Here is a 21,350-nt window from a genome sequence, read left to right on the forward strand (position 1 = left end):
ATTTACGAAGGGTGTCCCAGAGTTCAGGGCAGAGGCAGATGAAGGCATGACTGCCACTGGTGCGACGACGGAAATCAGGGAGGCACAGGAGGTCAGGATTGGAATAGGACAGAGATCTCAGAGGACTGGAAGGTTGGAAGAGGCTACTGCAAGAGAGGACAATGAGCACCCTCAGAGCTGCTAGTGTGCCAAACAATCTTGTGTTTGTTCTAGTGTAGCTCAGAAAGTTACAGCTGCCCCTTCAGGCAAGTTGACCCCGTTTTCAAAAGGAAGATGATTATTCAGAGACAGATGTGCTGAGCTCACAGCTGAACTCGCTTCCATTCCCCATCACTCCGGGGAGCCAGAAACCTAGCAGAACCAGCAACATTGTTGCGGGGTGGTGCTATCCATGCTGATTTTAAATGACATTCTTTTGCTATTTTGCAAATTAAAGAAATACTGGGAATGGATTACATGTAAGAAATAGTAGATCTTTAGTCTTCACTGTTAATGATATTGAACAGCAAATATTCCAACTGAAACAGGGCTGTCACAACAAGAGAGCCAGACTTGTGTTTATATAGCATCTTTTTCGACCAGAGGATGTCGCAAAGCAGTTCACAGCAAATTAAATACTAATTTTGGAGTGTCATCCGTGTTCATCCGTGTTGCAATGAAGGAAATGCAGCTTTAGATAAATGAACAGATCATCTATATTATTGATGTGATTGAAGAATAATTACTGGGGCCCAGAACTCCCCTGCTCATTCTCAAAGAGTGCCATGTGATCCTTTACCATTGCTGCGAGATGTTAAAGGACGCGATTCTCCCGAAAGGGAACAACGTCCCCTAGTGAGTGCATTTAGCCACGTGTTTCCTGGCACTCAGTGCCGAGAAACACATGGCTCCAACTCGCATTGAATAAGTGGCCTGAATGGGGAACACGCGGCCAAGGCCGCACAGAGCCCCGTTTTGTACAGTGGGGAGCTCCGCTCTCCAGAACTCCCCATTGTTGCGAGAGACCAGGAGGCTATTTTTAAATGGCATCCCAATCGCCAAAACCTCCAAAACAATCTCTGAGCTTCCCCCAGCCCATAAGCAATATGGGACCGTCCCCAGCCCCTCCCCTTGCTGCAACACCCACGCTGGACAACCTCAGCCCGATCAACTGCATACAAACAATGCCAGCTTGGCACCTAGGCAGGGCCAACCTGACACCCTGGTGGCACTGCCAGGCTGGCACTGCCAGGGCATCACCCTGCCCAAAGGGTTTGCAGCTGGGGCCTTCCAATCCCCTTGGAAACACACATGAGTGCCGTTCTGTCTGGTCCCCGTTTGTGGGGACAAGTGTTGAACGGCGCTCACCCAAGGCAAAGGGGTTGAATCACAAAGCCTCGGGAATCTGCACATTAGAGTGAGGCTTACTGCCTTGCTCTAATATGCAGGTTTGTGCGCGGGATTCACATCGCAATGTCTCGCGTGATTGTGTTGAATCTTGCGAGGTGTTGCGAGCCAGGTAGATCCTGGGAGCGGGGTCTCACGGCTTTCAGCGATCACGCTGCGCCGTGGCGAGCTGCTTTTTCTGCGCAGCATGGCCGTTGGATCGTGCCCAAAGTCTCCTCTGAAAGATGGCACCTCTGACAGTGAAGCACTCCGTCATGACTGCACTGGGAGTGTCAGCCGAACCATACCATCTGAAATTATGAGAGTTAGATCTGCCTTTTTAAAGCTGAACATTGCTGGTTTCAGTTGTCAACACCACAATCAATTAACTACTTTTAAACTGAAGTTGCTATTGTTGTTATGTAGGAAAACGTCAAATTCTTGTGACTTGATTTTTGTCATCTACTGAATTACCGTGACAGGGAGATAGCGTTGACATAAATGTCTCTGCCCAGGCCAGCATCTCTGGCAATGCAGCATCCTGCGAAGGGTTTGAACCCATCATCTTCTGCTCAGGAAGCAACAGAATTGCCAACCTAACCACTCATAAAATGGCACTCATTTTAGCTACAGAATCTCAGGATGGAAACTGCTCTTCGTCACAAGTAGATAAGCTAAATGGCTGATGATTTTTCAGAATTTATACACTCACTGTATGAAATCGCAATACTTGGGCTGTTTACAGGAAATGTATCATTTCCACAGTGGCCCATTAATTGAAAGCCTTTGTATTCTTTTAAACAAAGCGATCTTCTGCAATAGCAACCTCGCAAACACTGCAGAATCTTCTCACAGACAGTGGGTGAAAGCCAGCAATTGAGCTACAAATAACCAGGTGATATATGTAAGAGTCTGCAAAATGGGTCAGGACTGTACTGGTGGGATCTTCGTGTCAATTTCACATGTTTCAATGCTGACAACTGCAAGGTCTGAACATCTGACATGAAGTTAACAGGCGGAAGCTGAAGGTGCTATTTTTAAGTGCTGTTTATTTTTAAACAGGTTAACACTTCTCTGGAAGAAGGTAGCATGAGTGCCTGATTGGTGAGTCTCAGACATCAGTGTGGGCACATTAGGTAGATTATGCACTTTTCTTTAACCCATTCCCGGGTTGAGGCTGCTGCTGCTGTGGTTGGCAGTTATCCTCCTGTTGCCCTGCCAATTTCTTGAGGAAGGTTGGCAGGGTGGTCTTCCTCTTGAGCCATTGGAGAGTAATGTTTTGATAGGCCATTTCAGAGGGCAGTGAAGAGACAAGAATATTTTTTAAAAATTGAAGGCAAACAGGAAGATGTAGTAATTGCAAAAAATAAAACCTCTTCACAAATAATCCTTTATTCACCTATTCAATTGGACTGGGTGACAATTTACTTAAATGTGTCTGTACTTCTGAGTGCCTTTATTTCAAAGACTGGGTGTGAATTAAAAACAGAAAATGCGGGAAACACTCAGCAGGCCTGACAGTATTCGTGGAGAGAGAAATAGTACCCCCCTCCCCCGCCCCCCCCCCCCTACCCCCGTGGTGGATTGTCCCGCAGCGGAGGCAGCTTGCTATTTGCCACTGGCAGAATCTTCCAGTCCCGCCACGTCTATGGCATTTAGCCTGACTTGCCTATCCCCACTGCCAAGGAACCCGCAGCGGGGCTCGGCTTTGGCTGGACTTGAAGATTCTGCCAGCGGGAAGGGTGGAAAAATCCCTCCCAACGTTTTGAGTCCGGATGGCTCTTCTTCAGAGCTGAAGATGATGAGTCTCTGAAGAAGAGTCAGACGGACTCAAAACATTAAATCTGTTTCTCTCTCCACAGATGCTGCCAGACCTGCTGCGGTTTTCCACCACTTTCTGTTTTTATTTCAGATTTTCCAGCAGTCGCTTTTATTTATACCCACTTCGCCATTCCTCCCTCTTTGAACAGTGCTGCTGGTGGGCTGCTGTGAGGTGTGCAGAACCTCTGCATTGCCTCCAATAAGCACTGGGAGATTTGGGACTGGATTTTCCCAAAATGGGACTATGTCCCCATGCCGGCGTAAAAACGCTGGAGTTTTACTCTGGAGATTCCTGCAAAAAAGATCAGCTAATTCAATGCCCTGCAAGGGTCTAGCAGGGATCCAGAGTAATTCATGCAGATTTAGCAGCAGATACGGGCCCCCGCACTTCCGGTTTGGAATTCGTGCATGCGCAAGACGGTGGCCTCCAGCGGCCGCGCTGAGCTCCATGACAGACTCGGACCACAGAGGCAGATTGAAAACTTAGACCCCCCCCGGATCGGCCACATGCCCGAGGATCTTACCACACGGATATTAACCCCAGCCGCCTATCAGGTGTCTCCCCGGTGTCCGATCCCCCCGCCCCCCACCAGGGCGGCCACGGACTGAGTCTGCAGCCGACACGCCAGCATCCCGACCAGCAATACCAGATTAGTTCCACACCGTCGGGAACTCGGCCGGTCAGGAGCGGAGGATCGCTGGGCTGGCTTCTGTCAATGGGCCCCTAGCCATGCGGCATTCTCTGTGACCACGCCGATTCTCGGGTCCAGGAGAATGGCCGGACCGGCGCCGGGCCCGACTTCGCCGTGAAATTGGATTCTCCGCACCGAAATCGCAGGCTGCGAAGAATCCAGCCCCTGGAGTACCGTGTGCAGTTTTGGTCTCCATATTTTAAAAATGATGGTCTGGATTCTCCGGTCGCCAACGCCAAAATCGCATTCGGCGAATGTCCTTACAATCCAAATTCCCGACGTAATTGGGGGCGACACTGCTTTCGCGATGCTCCGCCCCCTCCAAAGCGGTGTACTCTCCGAGTACGCCACGCCACTTTGCGACAGCCTCAGACCATTGCCTGAGGCCCCCCCCCCCGATGATCTGCCCCTGACCAGCCGAGTTCCCGATGGCGTGGGTCTCTCATGGTCTCATCCATTGGGAATTCGGCGTGGATATGCGCTGACTCTCCGGCACGGGCCGGCGCGCCAATTGTCCAGGCCGGATGGGCCAAGCGGCCATCAACAAAAAGCCGAGTCCCGCCTGCGCCGTTCTAACCTGCTCTGAGCCAGTGGGACCTCGGCATTGAAGGGTCCGGGTGCGGCCTGTGGGGAGGAGGGGTGGTCTGACCCCGGCGGGGGGTCTCCGTAGTGTCCTGGCACGCGATCGGGGCCCACCGATTGGCAGGCCGGCCTCTCTGCTCCCCGGCCTCCTTTCCTCCACGCTGGCTCCTGTAGCCCTGCGCCATTTGGCCGCCGCGGGGAAGAAGGCCACTGTGCATGCGTTAGTTGGCGCCGGCTCAACTGCGCGTGAGCGGACCCCGCGGCGCCGGGATCAGCAGCTGGGGCGACAGCGCCATTCTAGCCCCGTGGGCCGCAGAATGGGGTCCCAGAGCGGGTACAGACAGACTCCTCTTGAGGGAAGAGCAAAACTAGAGATCATCAGCCGATCATCAGTATAAGATAGTCACCGAATAATCCAACTGGGAATTCAGAAGAAATTTAGCCAGAGAGTGGTGAGAATATGGAACTCACGACCAAAGGGAATGGTTAAAGCAAGTAGTCTAGCTACATTTAAGCGGATGTTAGACACGCATAAAAGATAAAAGTGAATAGAGGCTAGTGGTGATGGATTTACTGGTTCACTACTGTTGGAGGAAATCTGCCATCCTTACCTGGTCTGGCCTACATGTGACTCCAGATCCACAGCAACGTGGTTGACACTTAACTGCTCCCTCAAAGGCACTTAGGGATGGGCAACAAATACTGGCCCAGCCAGCGATGCCCACGTCCCATGAACGAATAAGAAAAAATACCCATGCATTACTCTATCATCCTTGTGAATCTCCTTCCGATATTATCCTTTTGATAATATAGCAACGGGAACTGCCTGGAGTACTCTAAATGTAGCTTCATCAAGATTCAATGCAGGTTTACCTTAATTTCTCTACTTTTCAATTCTATCACTCTGCAAATAAAATCTAGCCCTTGGTTTGTGTTTTTTATGGCCTTGCAAACCTGTGGTGATTGGTGTATGTGTACCCTGAGACCCATCTAAACTCACAACTTCCAAGTAATAAGTGACCTCCTTATTTTTCCTATCAAAACATATTGCCTCACATTTGTCACTGTTGAACTTTATTTGCCAAATATTTGCCCATTTTACAGGTTTATTAATATTGAAATCCTCCTCAGATGGACTCATATTGCACACTCCACAATTTAGTGTCATCCACAAATTTAGAAATATGCCTTGAAGTTAAAAACCCAAATAGTTAATGTAGATTGCAAACAGCAGTGATCCTTGTGGGACACCACTTCCCATCTTCTGTGTCTCCAATTTACTACTCTTTGCTTCCAGTGCCTGCTTTCTGTCTTGAAGCCAACTGTCAATCCATTCTGCCACTTGTCTCTTGACAATTTGGCCACCCTCAGAAATTTGTCACCACCTTCTGGATCCTCCACAATGAGGTGCTAGCCATGGTCTTCACCAACAAAACCACAACAAATTCTATTTCAGTGAAAACTGGGCTTCAAACAAGGTTGTGTTATTTTTCATTTTCCTAACTGTAGTAATACTGCACCTGACCCCCAGCAAATTACCCCCAGGTATGCAGATAATCTACCAGAACATACAAGAAAATGTTCAACCTAGCACACCTTCAATCCAAAAGCAAAACCTCTTTAAAGAGACTCCAACCCCTAGTAATAGGGCGAGATTTTCCTGGAAGTCAGCAAAGGCTGCTGAAGGGCGGGAAAGTGGTGTTGAGCCCACCGATGGCAATGGCGGCTTTTCCCGCCATATAGTGTGGCACTTAGTGTCAGAAATTTTCATCCACGGGTCCCACATCGTATCGCTGGTGGGGCAGCCTCTGATTCATCCTCGCCACCATCACCTCAGTGCAGGAATCTTCGGGGTGCCACATTTAAAGGCGCCCCAGTGCACATGAGCCACATTTTGTAGGTCGCTGGGAAGTGATGGCTGCCAAGAGATCCATCCCCAAGATTTTGGACTCCTCCCTGGAGAGACTGTCAATGCAGTAGAGGCCTGGCGTGATGTCCTCTACCCACAAAGCGGAAGAAAACCAGCCAGCAAGGTGACCAACAAAGTATGGGAGGTGGTGGCAGTAGTGGTCAGCGATGATGCCCTGCAGAAGAGGACAACCATCCAGTGAAAGAAGAGGATAAATGATCTCCTCCATTCTGCCAGGATTGGTCACTCTTCACATCAGTTTCAATTCACACAGACCCATCACACATCCACAGGGATCTCACTGCCAGCTCAAGGGACATTACCACTCATTCTCCCACACACATCTTCATCTCCCCTGCTAGTTGTGTCCTCATCATCCACCCCCTGGTCCTACTCACCATCCACAAGCATCCTTATCATCTTCCCTGGTGCCTGTCCAGCTTACACTCTCTCCACCTATCTTCATTCAAGAAAAGTTGACATCAACAAGAGGGCGAGATCACAGACAGGCAGAGGGATTCCAGAGCTGAAGGTCCTCATGGACTTTGAGTACAGGGCTATTCAGATGGCTAGGGAGGACGCTGGCCAATCCTTTGCTGATGGTGAGGTTGGTAGTGATAAGCCAAGTGAGGATTCAGCACTGCAACATTGGTCAGACAATAGTGCTGTGAGTCATGAATCCTGTTTCTCAGGCAGGCACACCTGGAAACAGCCCAGAGAGTCCACCATGAGGTTCTCAACTCCAGCCCCAAGAACAATGCAGAAGACAAATTCACAGACCCCGACACTTAAGACCTATCGCAGCGCTTACCCACACCGTCCACCAACATAGTGACACATACCTCGGTATGACCTAGTTTTACTTTTAGAGCAGCCTCGGGATCACAATCTGGTGAGCACATCACACTTTCACATCCATAGCTGGTGGAGATGTATCGGCACTCGGAGCATTGCTGGAGGACCGGAATTTACTCAGTCCCAGTCAGATGACGAGACTGTGGACTCAGTCAAGCCTCAGTTGCTGAAGCTCCGAAGGCAGACTCAGGAAAATCAGGAAGGCATGTCTGGTACACTTGTCGGATTGAAAGGCTGTGTGGAGGAGTCCGTCCGTCATATGTAATTGTGTTGACATTCCAACACAACTAAGGAGGCAGCTGCTGTGGAGACCTTGGTGCAAGACAGTTGTCCTGCATTGCCACAGGACGTGCATTCCATGGTGCAGGTGCTTGCTGGGATCCGTGAGTGCCAACGCTAGAGGACAGTGGGGCTTCTTGACCCCACTCAAGCTGCTCTCTATCCCAAGGAGGAAGCCAGGGGTCCTCTGGCACCCACTTTGAGGAGGATCAGCTGGTGCACAACCTGGGACCATCCATTCAGATGACTCCAAATCCCCTCTTTCTGTGGCCATTTCAGCTCGAGCTCCACAGGTCGAGGAAGGTGGCACTGCCACACAGCAGGACTCTGTAAACAGGTTGGGGCCCTCCAGGTCTCGGTCCTCCATCAAAGTCATCACAGACAACAGGCATGGCATTCAGCAGGCTGCTTCCACCTCCACTGTGGATCTGCGGGTGCACCAAGATGTAGCTGCAGAGTTAGAAAGGTTAAGAAGCTCTAGTTGCACAGCATGGGCATGGATGTTAAGCACATCAACGTTCAATCGAGGACTTCCTCCATGTGCTTTGTGCATCAGACATGCTTGTATCTCGTAGGGAGTAAGGATGTCTCCCACGATGTACAGGGCTAGCGTCACTCATTCCAGTCATTGTTAATGTGAGCTCTCTGCGCCTTTTGAGGTGAGACTGGCTCCTGTTCCCATGTGCCTCATGAAGGATGACGTTAGATCAGGAGAGGTGAAACATTCCTGATTGCATCGCTATGGTCTGATCATGGTCATTGAGAGCAAGCGAGTTGTCACTAGCTAGAGAAGAGTTAGACATTCACAGAATCTCTGTGAGGATCCATGCACTGTCCCCACTGCAAGTCGTCATCATCCTCCTTGAATGTGCGGACCATCGACAACTGCTGCGTCTCTATTACAGGAGCCTCATCTGCCATTAGTCAGATGGGAGAACAATGCTCATAGAAGCTATGTGAAGACAATGGGAGGTCCTCACTGGGTGTCCTCAGCACTCTCTCTGTACAGAGCGGCAATAAGCACCTCCCTCATCTGGACATTACCATTGCTTAGTGGCCGACATCCTCTCCCTCAAGGGTTTCCTCAGCCTCGTCCTCTTCACCCTCATCGGAGGAAATCTGTCTCTCCATATCTCCGCCTCAGGCAGTTCCTCCCCCCACTGCAGCATCAGGTTGTACAGGCCACAGCAGGTGACCACAACATGTGACTCGCTGTGGATTATATCGCAGGGCTCCACCGGAACAATCTCGGCACTGGAACCTCCTCATCAGTTTCCCAATGGTTTGCTCCACGAAAGTGCGAGTTGCCATTTGAGCCTCATTGTGCCTTGTCTCAGTTTCACTGTGTGACCTCCGCATTGGCGCCATCATCCACCTCCTCAGTGGGTAGCCCTTGTCCCCGGGAAGCCAACCCTGCAGTTCTGTCAACCCTGAACATGATCTGAGAGCAGCTCATAATTAGGAGTCATGCGCAGCCCCTGGGAATTGAAATGAAAAATGAAATGAAAATCGCTTATTGTCACGAGTAGGCTTCAATGAAGTTACTGTGAAAAACCCCTAGTCACCATATTCCGGCCTGTTCGGGGGAATTAAGCGCACACCTGGAGGATGCGTTTGATGTGATCGCGGAGCAGCTGGGTATTCAGCCCGTGAAAGTCCTTGCAGTTCTCATAGTTCACTGCTTGATGCCCCAGAGATCTCAGTGCCATATGAGTGCAGTCAATGGCAGCCTGCACCTGTGGAAAACCAGAGCTTTGTGAAAAACCCATCGCTCTTGCATCCGGTCTTGTCTGATCATGGTCGAACTGGACAAGGTTGTGTGCCCGTGTGAAGATTGCATCTGTCACCTCCTGGATGCACTTGTGTGAGGAGGCTTACAAAATCCACCAGAGGTTATCTGTGGAGCCCAGGAATGAATCACTGGTGTAAAAATTGAGTGCTGTTGTCACTTTCAGTGGCACTGGCAGTGAATGCCCTCCACGTCCCCATGGCACCAAACCCTGCAGAAGATGGCAGTAGTGACCAAACAGTTTCCTGGGCATGCTTCGTCTTCGTGACACTGGCTCTGGGTCATCTGCCGATATGTTCGGCGCCTTTGTGCGAAGGTTGAGAGGAGACTTGACTGAGGTGTTCAAAATCAGGAGGCAGAGGACGAGATCCAATGGCCACGGACCACCTGAAAAGTAGCTCGCCACGGGCAGTGTGGCCGACAAAAGTCGGGAGATCCTGCGCCTGGGATTGACCTAGCTCGCAATGCCTCACGAGATCCTATGCGATTTCCCAAGACGTTGCGATGTAAATCCTGCCCATTGTGAGCTGGATTGCTTTTTGGCAAATCTGCATATTAGAGTGAGACAGTTAAGCTCACTTTAATGGGCAGATTCCGAGGTATCTCAGGCTTTGGAATTCTTCCACTGCGCCTCGGAGTGCTCAGGCGAGCGCCATTCAACACTGGTCCCCACAAACAGGGACCAGGCGGAACAGCACTCGTAAGGATCTCACAGAGGACTGGAGGCCCCCAGCCTTTGGGCAGGGTGGTACCCTAGCAGTGCTGGTGTCATCTGGGCACCCTGGAAGTGCCAGTCTGGCACACTGGCGGTGCCAAGGTGCCAGGTGGGCACTGCCAAGGTGCCACACTTGCATTGTTTGCACGCACGTGATCGGGCCAGGGTGCCTTGTGCAGGTGTTGGGGGGGGCAGGGATTCTCCCATAATGCCCTTGGCTAGGGCGGATTCGAGGATTGCTTTGGGTGCTTGGGAGATCGGGATGCCATTTAAAAATGGCATCCCGATCTCTCCCTGCACTGGCGAGTCCCGGCGAGCGGAGCTCCCCAGTTTACAACACGGGGCGCCGGACAGGCCGCTGGAATGTGGCGACTAGGGGCTTTTCACAGTAAGTTTATACTTGTGACAATAAAAGGTCATTATTAAAATTATTATTTGTGGCCTTGGCCGTGCATTACCCCGCTGAGGCCCCCTATGCAAGGCGAGTTGCGTTGTATAGCCATGTGTTGCTCGCCGCTGTGAGCGCCGGGAAACACAACGCTAAACGTGCCCTCTATGGGACTTTGTTCCCATTTAGTTGAATCGAGCCCAGTGTCATGTCTGGGACCGTTAACATTTAGAGAATTCCGATCACCTCGTTTTAACCAATAGAACCGCACAAGCAAAATTTCACTTTTCAAAACAAAATACAAACTTTGATGTCGATAAATGAAGTAAATAAAATAACCACAATTAATTTAATATGATTAATATCCACATATGTTATGCACTCAGTTTTACTTATTATTCCTCCAAGAATTCTCTTATGAGACATATCAATCAAAGTTACTCCTGGAGGGCCAACCCTTAAGTATGTCACAATTCATAAGAACATAAGAACTAGGAGCAGGAGTAGGCCATCTGGCCCCTCGAGCCTGCTCCGCCATTCAATGAGATCATGGCTGATCTTTTGTGGACTCAGCTCCACTTTCCGGCCAGAACACCATAATCCTTGATCCCTTTATTCTTCAAAAAACTATCTATCTTTATCTTAAAAACATTTAATGAAGGAGCCTCTACTGCTTCACTGGGCAATGCATGCCATAGATTCACAACCCTTTGGGTGAAGCTGTTCCTCCTAAACCTATTTCCCCTTATTTTGAGGCTATGCCCCCTATTTCTGCTTTAACCCGCCAGTGGAAACAACCTGCCCACATCTATCCTATCTATTCCCTTCATAATTTTATATGTTTCTGCAAGATCCCCCGTCATCCTTCTAAATTCCAACGAGCACAATCCCAGTGTACTCAACCTATCCTTGTAATCCAACTCCTTCAGCTCTGGGATTAAACTAGTGAATCTCCTCTGCACACCCTCCAGCGCCAGTATGTCCTTTCTCAGGTAAGGAGACCAAAACTGAACACAATACTCCGGGTGTGGCCTCACTAACACCTTATACAATTGCAGCATAACCGCCCTAATCTTGAATTCCATCCCTCTAGCAATGAAGGACAAAATTCCATTTGCCTTCTTAATCACCTGTTGCACCTGTAAACCAACTTTATGCGACTCATGCACTAGCACACCCATGTCTCTCTGCTCAGCAGCATGTTTTAATATTTTATCATTTAAATAATAATCCCCTTTGCTGTTATTCCTACCAAAATGGATAACCTCACATTTGTCAACATTGTATTCCATCTGCCAGATCCTAGCCCATTCACTTAACCTATCCAAATCCCTCTGCAGACTTCCAGTATCCTCTGCACTTTTTGCTTTACCACTCATCTTAGTGTCATCTGCAAACTTGGACACATTGCCCTTGGTCCCCAACTCCAAATCATCTATGTAAATTGTGAACAATTGTGGGCCCAAAACTGGGGCGGAATTCTCCGGTATCGGCGCGATGTCCGCTGACCATAGCCAAAAAAGGCGCGAATCAGTCCGGCATCGCGCCGCCCCAAAGGTGTGGAATCCTCCGCATCTTGAGCGGCCGAGCCCTAACCTTGAGGGGCTAGGCCCGCGCCGGACTGATTTCCGCCCCGCCAGCTGGCGGGAAAGGCATTTGGTGCCCCGCCAGCTGGCGCGAAACTGACTTTGCCGGGCGGCGCATGCGCGGGAGCGTCAGTGGCCGCTGACGGCATCCCCGCGCATGCGCAGTGGAGGGGGTCTCTTCCGCCTCCGCCATGGTGGAGACCGTGGTGAAGTCGGAAGGAAAAGAGTGCCCCCACGGCACAGGCCCGCCCGCGGATCGGAGGGCCCTGATCACGGGCCAGGCCACCGTGGGGGCACCCCCAGGGGCCAGATCACCCTGCGCCCCCCCAGGACCCTGGAGCCCGCCCCGCCGCCTTGTCCCGCCGGTAAGAGAGGTGGTTTGATTCTCGCCGGCGGGACAGGCATTCCAGCAGCGGGACTTCGGCCCATCCGGCGGGGGGGGGGGGGGGGGGGCTCGCCAACCAGCGCAGCGTGATTCCCGCCCCCGCCGAATATCCGGTGCCGGAGATTTCGGCAACCGGCGGGGGCGGGATTCACGCCAGCCCCCGGTGATTCTCCGACCCGGCAGGGGGTCGGAGAATCTCGCCCCTGATCCCTGAGGGACATCACTAGCTACTGATTGCCAGCCAGAGAAACACCCATTAATCTCCACTCTTTGCTTTCTATTAATTAACCAATCCTCTATCCATGCTACTACTTTCCCCTTAATGCCATGCATCTTTCTCTTATGCAGCAACCTTTCGTGTGTCACCTTGTCAAAGGCTTTCTGGAAATCCAGATATACCACATCCATTGGTTCCCCGTTATCTACCGCACTGGTAATGTCCTCAGAAAATTCCACTAAATTAGTTAGGCATGACCTGCCCTTTATGAACCCATGCTGTGTCTGCCCGATGGGACAATTTCCTTACAAACGCCTCGCTATTTTTTCCTTGATAATAAATTCGCTGAAGAATTCTCCTCAGTTCCAAATATCTTTTGAGGTAAAACTTTTGTTTACCGACTCTCGATTGTGGATTTCTAAATCCCTTGTTTTGGTTACTTTTCAACACTTCTAAATTAAGTCAGCTGATTATTTTCTTTTGCAATAAAACACTCTTAAGGCTCATATTAGGTTCTCCCATTAGCTTCAATTTAGGCAATCTTTAAGCTTCTGTTCCCGCACAAGATTCAACTGCGATTAAGCCTCATCCACATTCCACACACTCAATTAGCTTTGTTTAATCCACTTTCGGTGCAGGTCTATCTAACTGTCATCTACCTTAGCTACCTTCTCCAAAGAGCTGCAAACCACGATGTCCGAACTGCAAGCAACTCTCTCAGCAAAGATACCAAGATAAATTGAAACCAGAGAACTTTCCTAAACTCAATATATTTCCATAGTTACCGAGTATGCGCCTGGGTGGCATGGTAGCACAGTGGTTAGCACTGTTGCTTCACAGCGCCAGGGTCCCCGGTTCGATTCTCGCTTGGGTCACTGTCTGTGCGGAGTCTGTACGTTCTCCCTGTGGGTTTCCTCCGGGTGCTCCGGTTTCCTCCCACAAGTCTCGAAAGAAGTGCTGGTTAGATGAATTGGACATTTTGAATTCTCCCTCAGTGTAGGCTTGTCACAGTAACTTCATTGCAGTGTTAATGTAAGCTTACTTGCGGGGGCAGCACGGTAGCGCAAGTGAAATGAAATGAAAATCGCTTATTGTCACAAGTAGGCTTCAAATGAAGTTACTGTGAAAAGCCCTGAGTCGCCACATTCCGGCGCCTGTTCGGGGAGGCTGGTATGGGAAGTGGATAGCACTGTGGCTTCACAGCGCCAGGGTCAGAGGTTCGTTTCCCCGCTGGGTCACTGTCTGTCCGGAGTCTACAAATTCTCCCCGTGTCCGCATGTGTTTCCTCCGGGTGCTCCAGTTTCCTCCCACAGTCCAAAGACGTGCAGGTTAGGTGGATTGGCCATGATAAATTGCCCTTAGTGACCAAAAATGTTACCAGGGGTTATTGGGCTATTGGGATAGGGTGGAAGTGAGCGCTGAAGTGGGTCGGTGCAGACTCGATGGGCCAAATGGCCTCCTTCTGCACTATATGTTCTGTGTACCTATGTATTTGTGACAATAATAAAGATTATTATGTCCCCAAAATGACCTTTGGTTAATTATTCCTCATTTACAATCCTTTGTTTGATTGGCTGAAGTAAATAGGTTTTACAATCGTTGAAATGCTTTTGAATTAGTTGAGCTCTATCTCCCAAAACAAAACCACCTTGCCAGATTGCCAACACTGCAAGGAGTGCAAGCATCATGGGCAGAATTCTCCCGTCCTGCCCATGGCGTGTTTGGTGGGCGGCAAGAAGCTGAGAAGTCAACGGGAGCCAAAAAGGCTATGTCTGGAGGAAGTGTCTAGTCTTACAACATGGCGCTGGCCGCGCGCGGTCCCGGCCTGCCAGATAGTGTCCCTTTGTAATCTCCCTTGCCACCTGGCCCAGCAGCCCCCGCCAAAGACCCCTTCCCCCCCCCGGCCAGCGGAATGGCTCCCCCCCCGAACTGTGGCGGCGCTGGACACAGTCTGCTGCCGCCACGCGAGGTTGACGAAAACTGAGAGCACAAGTGATTCACGGCGTCAGGAAGTTGGCCCATCGGGGGTGGAGTATCAGGGGAGGGCCTTTAGGTGACGTCCAAAACGCTGTTTTGGATGGGGCAGAGCATCTGAAACAGGCGGCGCCCCCAAATTTCGAAAGGGATTCTCCGCCCGATCGCTGGATGCGATTTCGGTGTCGGCAAGCAGAGAATCCCACCCTTAGTCTCAAAAATGGAGAATTTCTGCCCCATCTCTCCAGTTATTTAGTTAAGTGAGCCTAACTGCTCTTTTCTTCCGACTTGATTAACCAATCATGGGTCACCTTTTCAACTACCATTTCTTGAGATATTCTGGCAATCTCTAAAGCCCAGCATTTCAGTTATTTTCTCTTTCTAGCTGTTAACTCTTAAGGCAACATGGGCCTAGGTTCCAAGCTTGCTTTAATTGCATTCATCCAATTTTCTACAGTTAAACTTTAATTTCCAAAAATAAATATTAAAGTCGAAAACACATGAACGATAAACTATATATTCACAACAACAGAGTAGAAAGGATTATAATGGATATGTGGCATCGAAACAGGCCATTCGCACAATCACTCCCTCCAGGTGTTTACGCTCCATTTGAGCCCCCGTCTATCTTTTCTCATCTAAATTTACCATTGTAACGCTATTTCCTTCTCCCTCATGTGTTTATCTATCTTCTTCTTAAATATATATGTATTATAGTTGAGTGGTGATGAGTTCACATTCTCACTACTTTTTGGGTGAAGAAGGGGGAGGGGAAACTTTATGGAGCCAGACAGAGTGAGAAACTTGGCATTTGGTGTTGTCAAAGTAGGAGGGTTGCAAACCGTTGAGCTCCTGTGGTGTGTTGAGTTGCAGAGATTAAGTCAGCAGCATGTTTACGGTGTGTCGACTCTCATGCCGTCCTGTGGTGGGTTCCCTCGTGTAATACATTTGCATGAATACTCATTGGCATAAAATATTTTTTTTAAGCCCTACCTTCAAGATAAAGTCAGTGGCACACGAGAATCTCATGGCACCCGATTCATGTTCATTTTAAAGGTGATGTGCACCAGTCAGCTTTGTGCAGCTATGCCTTAGGTTTTCGTTGTTGAACTCTGTGACACAAGGGAGGGAAGCAGGAGAGTAGAGGCTCTAGACTGGTAAGGTGAGTCAGTAGTGGTGGGGTGGGAGGGTGGAAGGGGTGGAGGGGTTAAAAGGTTGGGGTTCGGGTGTATGAAGTGGAACAGAGGTCCAAGGGAGGACAAGACGGTGTGCCCATAAAGGGAAGATCCTTCAACCCTGGGTGTGAAGGTGGGAGGGGTGTTGTTGGGGACAGTCAGTCAAGGTAAGAAAATGAGGGGTCTAAAGCACAGGGTCCGTACTGTCCAAATGTGAGACCTTCTCAAGTTGTTAGCTGGCAGGGTCTTTACAGGGCTTCAATTATCCTCACTGAGAGTGATCTTAGACAATGTCCTTTGCAATACAAAGAGAGGGAGCCAGCTGAACCTTCAAGTTCAGTCATGTCCCGCAGAGTGGCGAAAACGACATCAGACATCAACAGGAACATTCAATAAGGAGTGAACAAAAAGCACACATTGTTTCTTCCACAATAAAGGAAATGTCCCTTCCACAATAAAGGAAATGTCCCTAACTCCCCTCCAACCATCAATGCATGTCAACTTTGAGGCATGACAATACATTTAGCTCTTTGACTAAGCTAGGCTCAATAAATAATAATGATGCACACATGAATAAAGTCAAAGCAATGAAACATTACAAAGTTGAAAGGGAAATTTAAATTTGAAACAATACTCGTGACACATTTGTGCTCTCAAGAAGTCTTACGTTAATGGCAATGAAGTTGGGCAGGAAAGTTCTTGCCATGTTGCAGAGCCTTCCTGTTAGACCCAGACTGCTTTGTAAATCCACCACATAGCTGTAGCATTGTCAGCTGACGGCGGATTTCACCACTGTCAAACTCCCCACCCCACGTCACTAAATTTCACTTGTCTGCTGTGCACGCCATCAGCACTTTACATTTTAATTGCAATCACATGGGAAACAGTGAAAAGCAAGAGTGAGGAAATGCTGCTCACATCCAGTTCGGCTATTGTGAATGATGCACCACCGATAAAATTCTGTTCCCCTGTTTCTTCTGAGTTCCCTATTAGATTTCTAGATGACTATCTTATATGAATGGTATCTAATTTTGCTCCTCCTTGCGAGAGGAAACATTCGCTCCATATCCACTCGATCAAAACCTTACAGTTTTAAACAGGGTCAGCGCCAGGAAAAACTCTCCCCTCAAGTTCAAATCTCACCCCTGGCCCTGGAGGAATTTAAATTATATTAATTAAGAACCTGGAATAAAAAGCTAATGTCAGTGATGGTGATCCTGAAACTACAGGATTGTCATTAAAAAAAACCATCTGGTTCAATAATCACCTTCAGGGAAGGAAATCTGCCAACCTTTCCTTGCCTGACTTACATGTGATTTGAAAACCACAGCAATGCGTTTGCCTCTTGGATGCCCCTTGAAATGGTCCAGCACATCACTCAGTTAAGTGGCTGGATTTTTTCTCTTAGGAGCAGGTTTGCAAGCCAGACCATTTTGCAGCTCACAGACTGCATTCCTGACTGATATGGAACTTTTCCCAGGATCTTGGTTTCTCCCCGCTGTGTTTGGGTTTACAGCGTAGTTTGTGAATTATGTACATGTGCAATAGGAGTGTTGGTGCGCAGGCGGGCTGGCAAGAAGGTTTGCCTCGGTTCTTGGCAAGAGCAACATAGCTTCTAATTGGTTAAAGGCCCCCTAAACCTCACACACCACCCCCATCACTCCATGCACAGTCAATGAACTTCTGTATCCTCCATAGTCACTCACCCAGTAACCACTATGTACAGTCCTCAGATTTCATACAGTATCAATAGAAAATACCTTACATTCTTTAGGGGGGGATAATGCTTTCACCATCAAATAACAACCTCCATCAAACACACTATAATTGATTCTGAGAAAAAATGTTTTCCTCATCATACTTTTAATCCTATTAGCTTGTGTCAACAAACCAGAAACCTCATCAAAGGCACAATCTGTTATTGCAGCCTCTTAAAACTGCATCTATTCCCACATGAATTAAACATCAACTGTGCTTGAAACCTATTAACATATAAAGCTCAGCCAAGTATTCATAATGACCACAGCTGTACAAACAATAAGAGTTACTCACTGAGATGGAAAGAGAGCTGTTCATTCCAATTTCAAAGCCGAGTGCCCATCAATTAACGGACAGTGCAAACTCCATCTCCAGGGTTGCTGACGATACGACCATAGTTGGCCGTATCCCGAATAACGACGAGTCAGAATACAGGAGGGAGATAGAGAACCGAGTGGAGTGGTGCAGCGACAACAATCTATGCCTCAGTGCCAGCAAAACTAAAGAGCTTGTCATTGACTTCAGGAAGCAAAGTACTGTTACACACCCCTGTCAGCATCAACGGGGCCGAAGTGGAGACACATCTCTACATCTCCCGCTGCCTGGAGAAAGCGGGCAGCATAATCAAAGACCCCTCCCACCCGGCCTACTCACTCTTCCAACTTCTTCCATCGGGTAGGAAATACAAAAGGCTGAGAACACACACGAACAAACTCAAAAACAGCTTCTTACCCTCTGTTACCAGACTCCTAAGCGACCCTCTTATGGACTGACTTCATTAACACTACACCCCTGTATGCTTCACCTGATGCCGGTGTTATGTAGTTACATTGTGTACCTTGTGTTGCCCTATTACGTAATTTCTTTTCATGTACTTAGTGATTTGTTGAGCTGCTCACAGAAAAATACTTTTCCCTGTACCTCGGTACACGTGACAATAAACAAAATCCAAATCCAAGAAGCCGGTGCTTAGATTTTATTCAACTGTCAGAAGTTTTTTAAAAAATCAGCCAGAACATAGTTCAAAATACGGCAGTACAAGCGGACAGACCATTTTACAACATTTTTCATTGTATTAAGGTGTCTACTCCATTGGAATGGTACTGTAATGAGGGTCTCTTACCTTTAAAAGACAGATTCCTAAAAAGAATCACTGTATAAAGCACATCTGCATCACAATACATACATATTTGTGGCGTTTGAAGGTGTGGGAACATTTCACACCTGCCTTTCAGAATGTCACTGACTCATTAGAAGGCTTTTAATTTTCTCCACAAAATTTCAACCGTTGCATGCTTTTAATGGGTTTCTGAAAGCCCACACTATTAATGGGCTCCTGAAAGTCCACACTATTAAATGGAAATGGCATGAGAGGAAATCCAATTTTTATGCTCCATTTAGAATCAGGAATGTGACATAAGTGAGGGCAGGTGTGTGTTTTGCAGGCAAGGCATTCCCAACCTATAAAAAGTCCAGAGGAAAATGGCGCAGTGTCGAGAGTGTGGAGGAAAATCAGATTTCCTCCAATGGTCATTTGCTCACTGCAAAGCGCCTTCGTATATAGACGGAAATTCAGCGCATTTGGGATTAGCGATGGACAGTAAATATTGGTCTTGCCATTGACATCCACACCCCCTGAATGAATTAATACAAAACCCTTGTGATAAAAAAAGCATAACTTGTGTATTTGGTAATTGTGTTTCAGCAGCAAACTCAGGAGGCAGGATACACTTACCGAAGTGACATGTTGAATATCCTTCCAGAGCATTGTCTCGCGGGGAAATTCAGACAAGTCGAGGAAATTGTCAACGGCCACTTGGCCAATCACGTCGTGGCGGGAAAACCTGTCAAAGTCGTAGATGCTGAAGTGAAGCTTCCGATTGGCCAGCTCATTGTAGGGCACAGAAAAGAGGAAAGCTTCGTCGAAGACAGGGTTGAGAGTTTTGCGGTGGACTTTAGTCTGGTGTTTGGTTTTACGGTCCGGCAGCAAGTATATCTTCACGTAAGGGTCAGATGTTCCTGAAAAGTCCTTGGCCGGCAGGTTGACAGCCTTGTGGATTTTGACAATCAGCTGCTCCAAGTCGCAATCGTACTTCAGCACAAAGTTAAGTTTGCCACATGTACGGTTGTTCCTCCGTCCATCATCAGTGTCCACTGACCTCTGTTTGTACAATTCAGGTTTAATCCGCCCAATGTCCATTGGCTTTTCTTGCCTCTGGTACTGTTGGATGTCAAAGTCCGGGTTGGAAAGATTTAACTGTCTTCTAATGGAATTGTGCCTGCAACCAAAGGTCATTATTATTTAGTAAAAGGATGTGTAACATGTAATGTCATAGTCATAGAGTCATAACGGCACAGAAGGAGGTCATTCAGCCCATCAACCTCACAGCAATCTAACAAAATATTGAATAAATCTTTTGCTCTTATGACCATTAAATCATTTTTGTTTTTGCATTATTTCCATTCCCGACCAGAAATGTTTGTTTCATTGAGTCTGTTGGATGGAATCTTACAGCATGGATGACCATTCGGTCCACTGTGCCTGTGCCAGCTCTTTGAAAGAGCTTTACCACTTCAGAGGCCAGTCAAGAGTCAACCATGTTGATTGGGGACAAGACTGCCACCCAGGATGATAGGAGAACTCTGTTTTTATTAGAATGTTGTCTTGTAATCCTTCACGTTCTCCAAGACAGGAAGAAGTGGCTTTGGGATGAACTTCTCTCCCAAAGAGCAGCACATCCGAGAAAACTGCACTACTCCTCAGGACAGCACTGAGGTTTCTTATCTCTTTTCTACACACAATTTCATCTGATCATTATAACTTCCTTCATTTCACTGGTTTCTCCCGATTGTCTTTCCGTGTTTCTGCCAACCAACCAATGCTCCGTGTTAAAACCTGTTTTTCATTTATTCGCAGAATGTAAGCATCTCTGGTGAAGCTAGCATTTATTATAGAATCCCTATAGTGTAGAATGAGGCCATTCAGCCCATTGAGTCCCGCCGACCCTCTGAAAGAGCACCCTAACCAGGCTCTCGCCCTTTCCCTGCAATCCCGTAACCCCACTTAACCCACACATCCCTTGACAATAAGGGGCAATTTAACATGACCAATCTACCTAACCTGCATATCTTTGGATTGTGGGAGGAAACCGGAGCATCCGGAGAAATAATAATGCTGTTACCAGACTCCTCTTATGGACTGACCTGATTAAGGCTACACTCCGGTATGCTTCACCCGATGCCGCTGTCTATGTATTTACATTGTGTACCTTGTGTTGCCCTATTATGTATTTTCATTTTCTTTTCTTTTCATGTACTAAATTATCTGTTTAGCTGTTCGCAGAAAAATACTTTTAACTGTAACAAATCCATCCATCTTTATTATTGTCACAAGTAGGCTTACATTAAAATTGCAATGAAGTTGCTGTGAAAATCTCCTAGTCGCCACACTCCGGCACCTGTTCAGGTACACAGAGGGAGAATTCAGAATGCCCAATTGACCTAACAAGCATGTCTTTCGGGACTCATGGGAGAAAACCGGAGCACCCGGAGGAAACTCAAGCAGACACGGGACAACGTGCACACTCCACACAGTGACCCAAGGCTAGATGTGAACCCGGGTCCCTGGTGCTGTGAGGCAGCAGTGCTAACCACGCCACCCTTTACTTATTGCTCAGTCCCAATTACTCTTGAGAAGATCCTACTGTGTAACTGTCATTGAATAACAAAAACTTGCCTTTATGTGGCACGTTTAACATTGCCAAACACCCACAGGCATTTCATATGAGTGAACATCAGACAAATTTTGATTCGGAGCCAGGTATGAAGATGTTAAGGCGGATGTAAAAGGTACGTTTTGA

At 48.1% G+C, this 21,350-nt stretch overlaps 1 protein-coding gene across 4 annotated transcripts in view; it reads right to left on the reverse strand.

The window, feature by feature from the left end:
* Positions 1–21,350, reverse strand: part of syt9b (synaptotagmin IXb) — a 145,199-nt gene that overhangs the window by 82,708 nt on the left and 41,141 nt on the right. For all 4 annotated transcript variants that reach the window (XR_011933063.1, XM_072466223.1, XM_072466222.1 and 1 more), the window contains exon 3: positions 19,226–19,769. Coding sequence is in view for 3 of the 4 variants with exons in the window: in XM_072466223.1 (XP_072322324.1) it covers positions 19,226–19,769 (544 nt within the window). In the remaining variant the exon portion in view is untranslated. The remainder of the gene's footprint in view (positions 1–19,225; positions 19,770–21,350) is intronic.

This window comes from Scyliorhinus torazame, chromosome 10 (assembly GCF_047496885.1).
Source record: "Scyliorhinus torazame isolate Kashiwa2021f chromosome 10, sScyTor2.1, whole genome shotgun sequence".
NCBI lineage: Eukaryota > Metazoa > Chordata > Chondrichthyes > Carcharhiniformes > Scyliorhinidae > Scyliorhinus > Scyliorhinus torazame.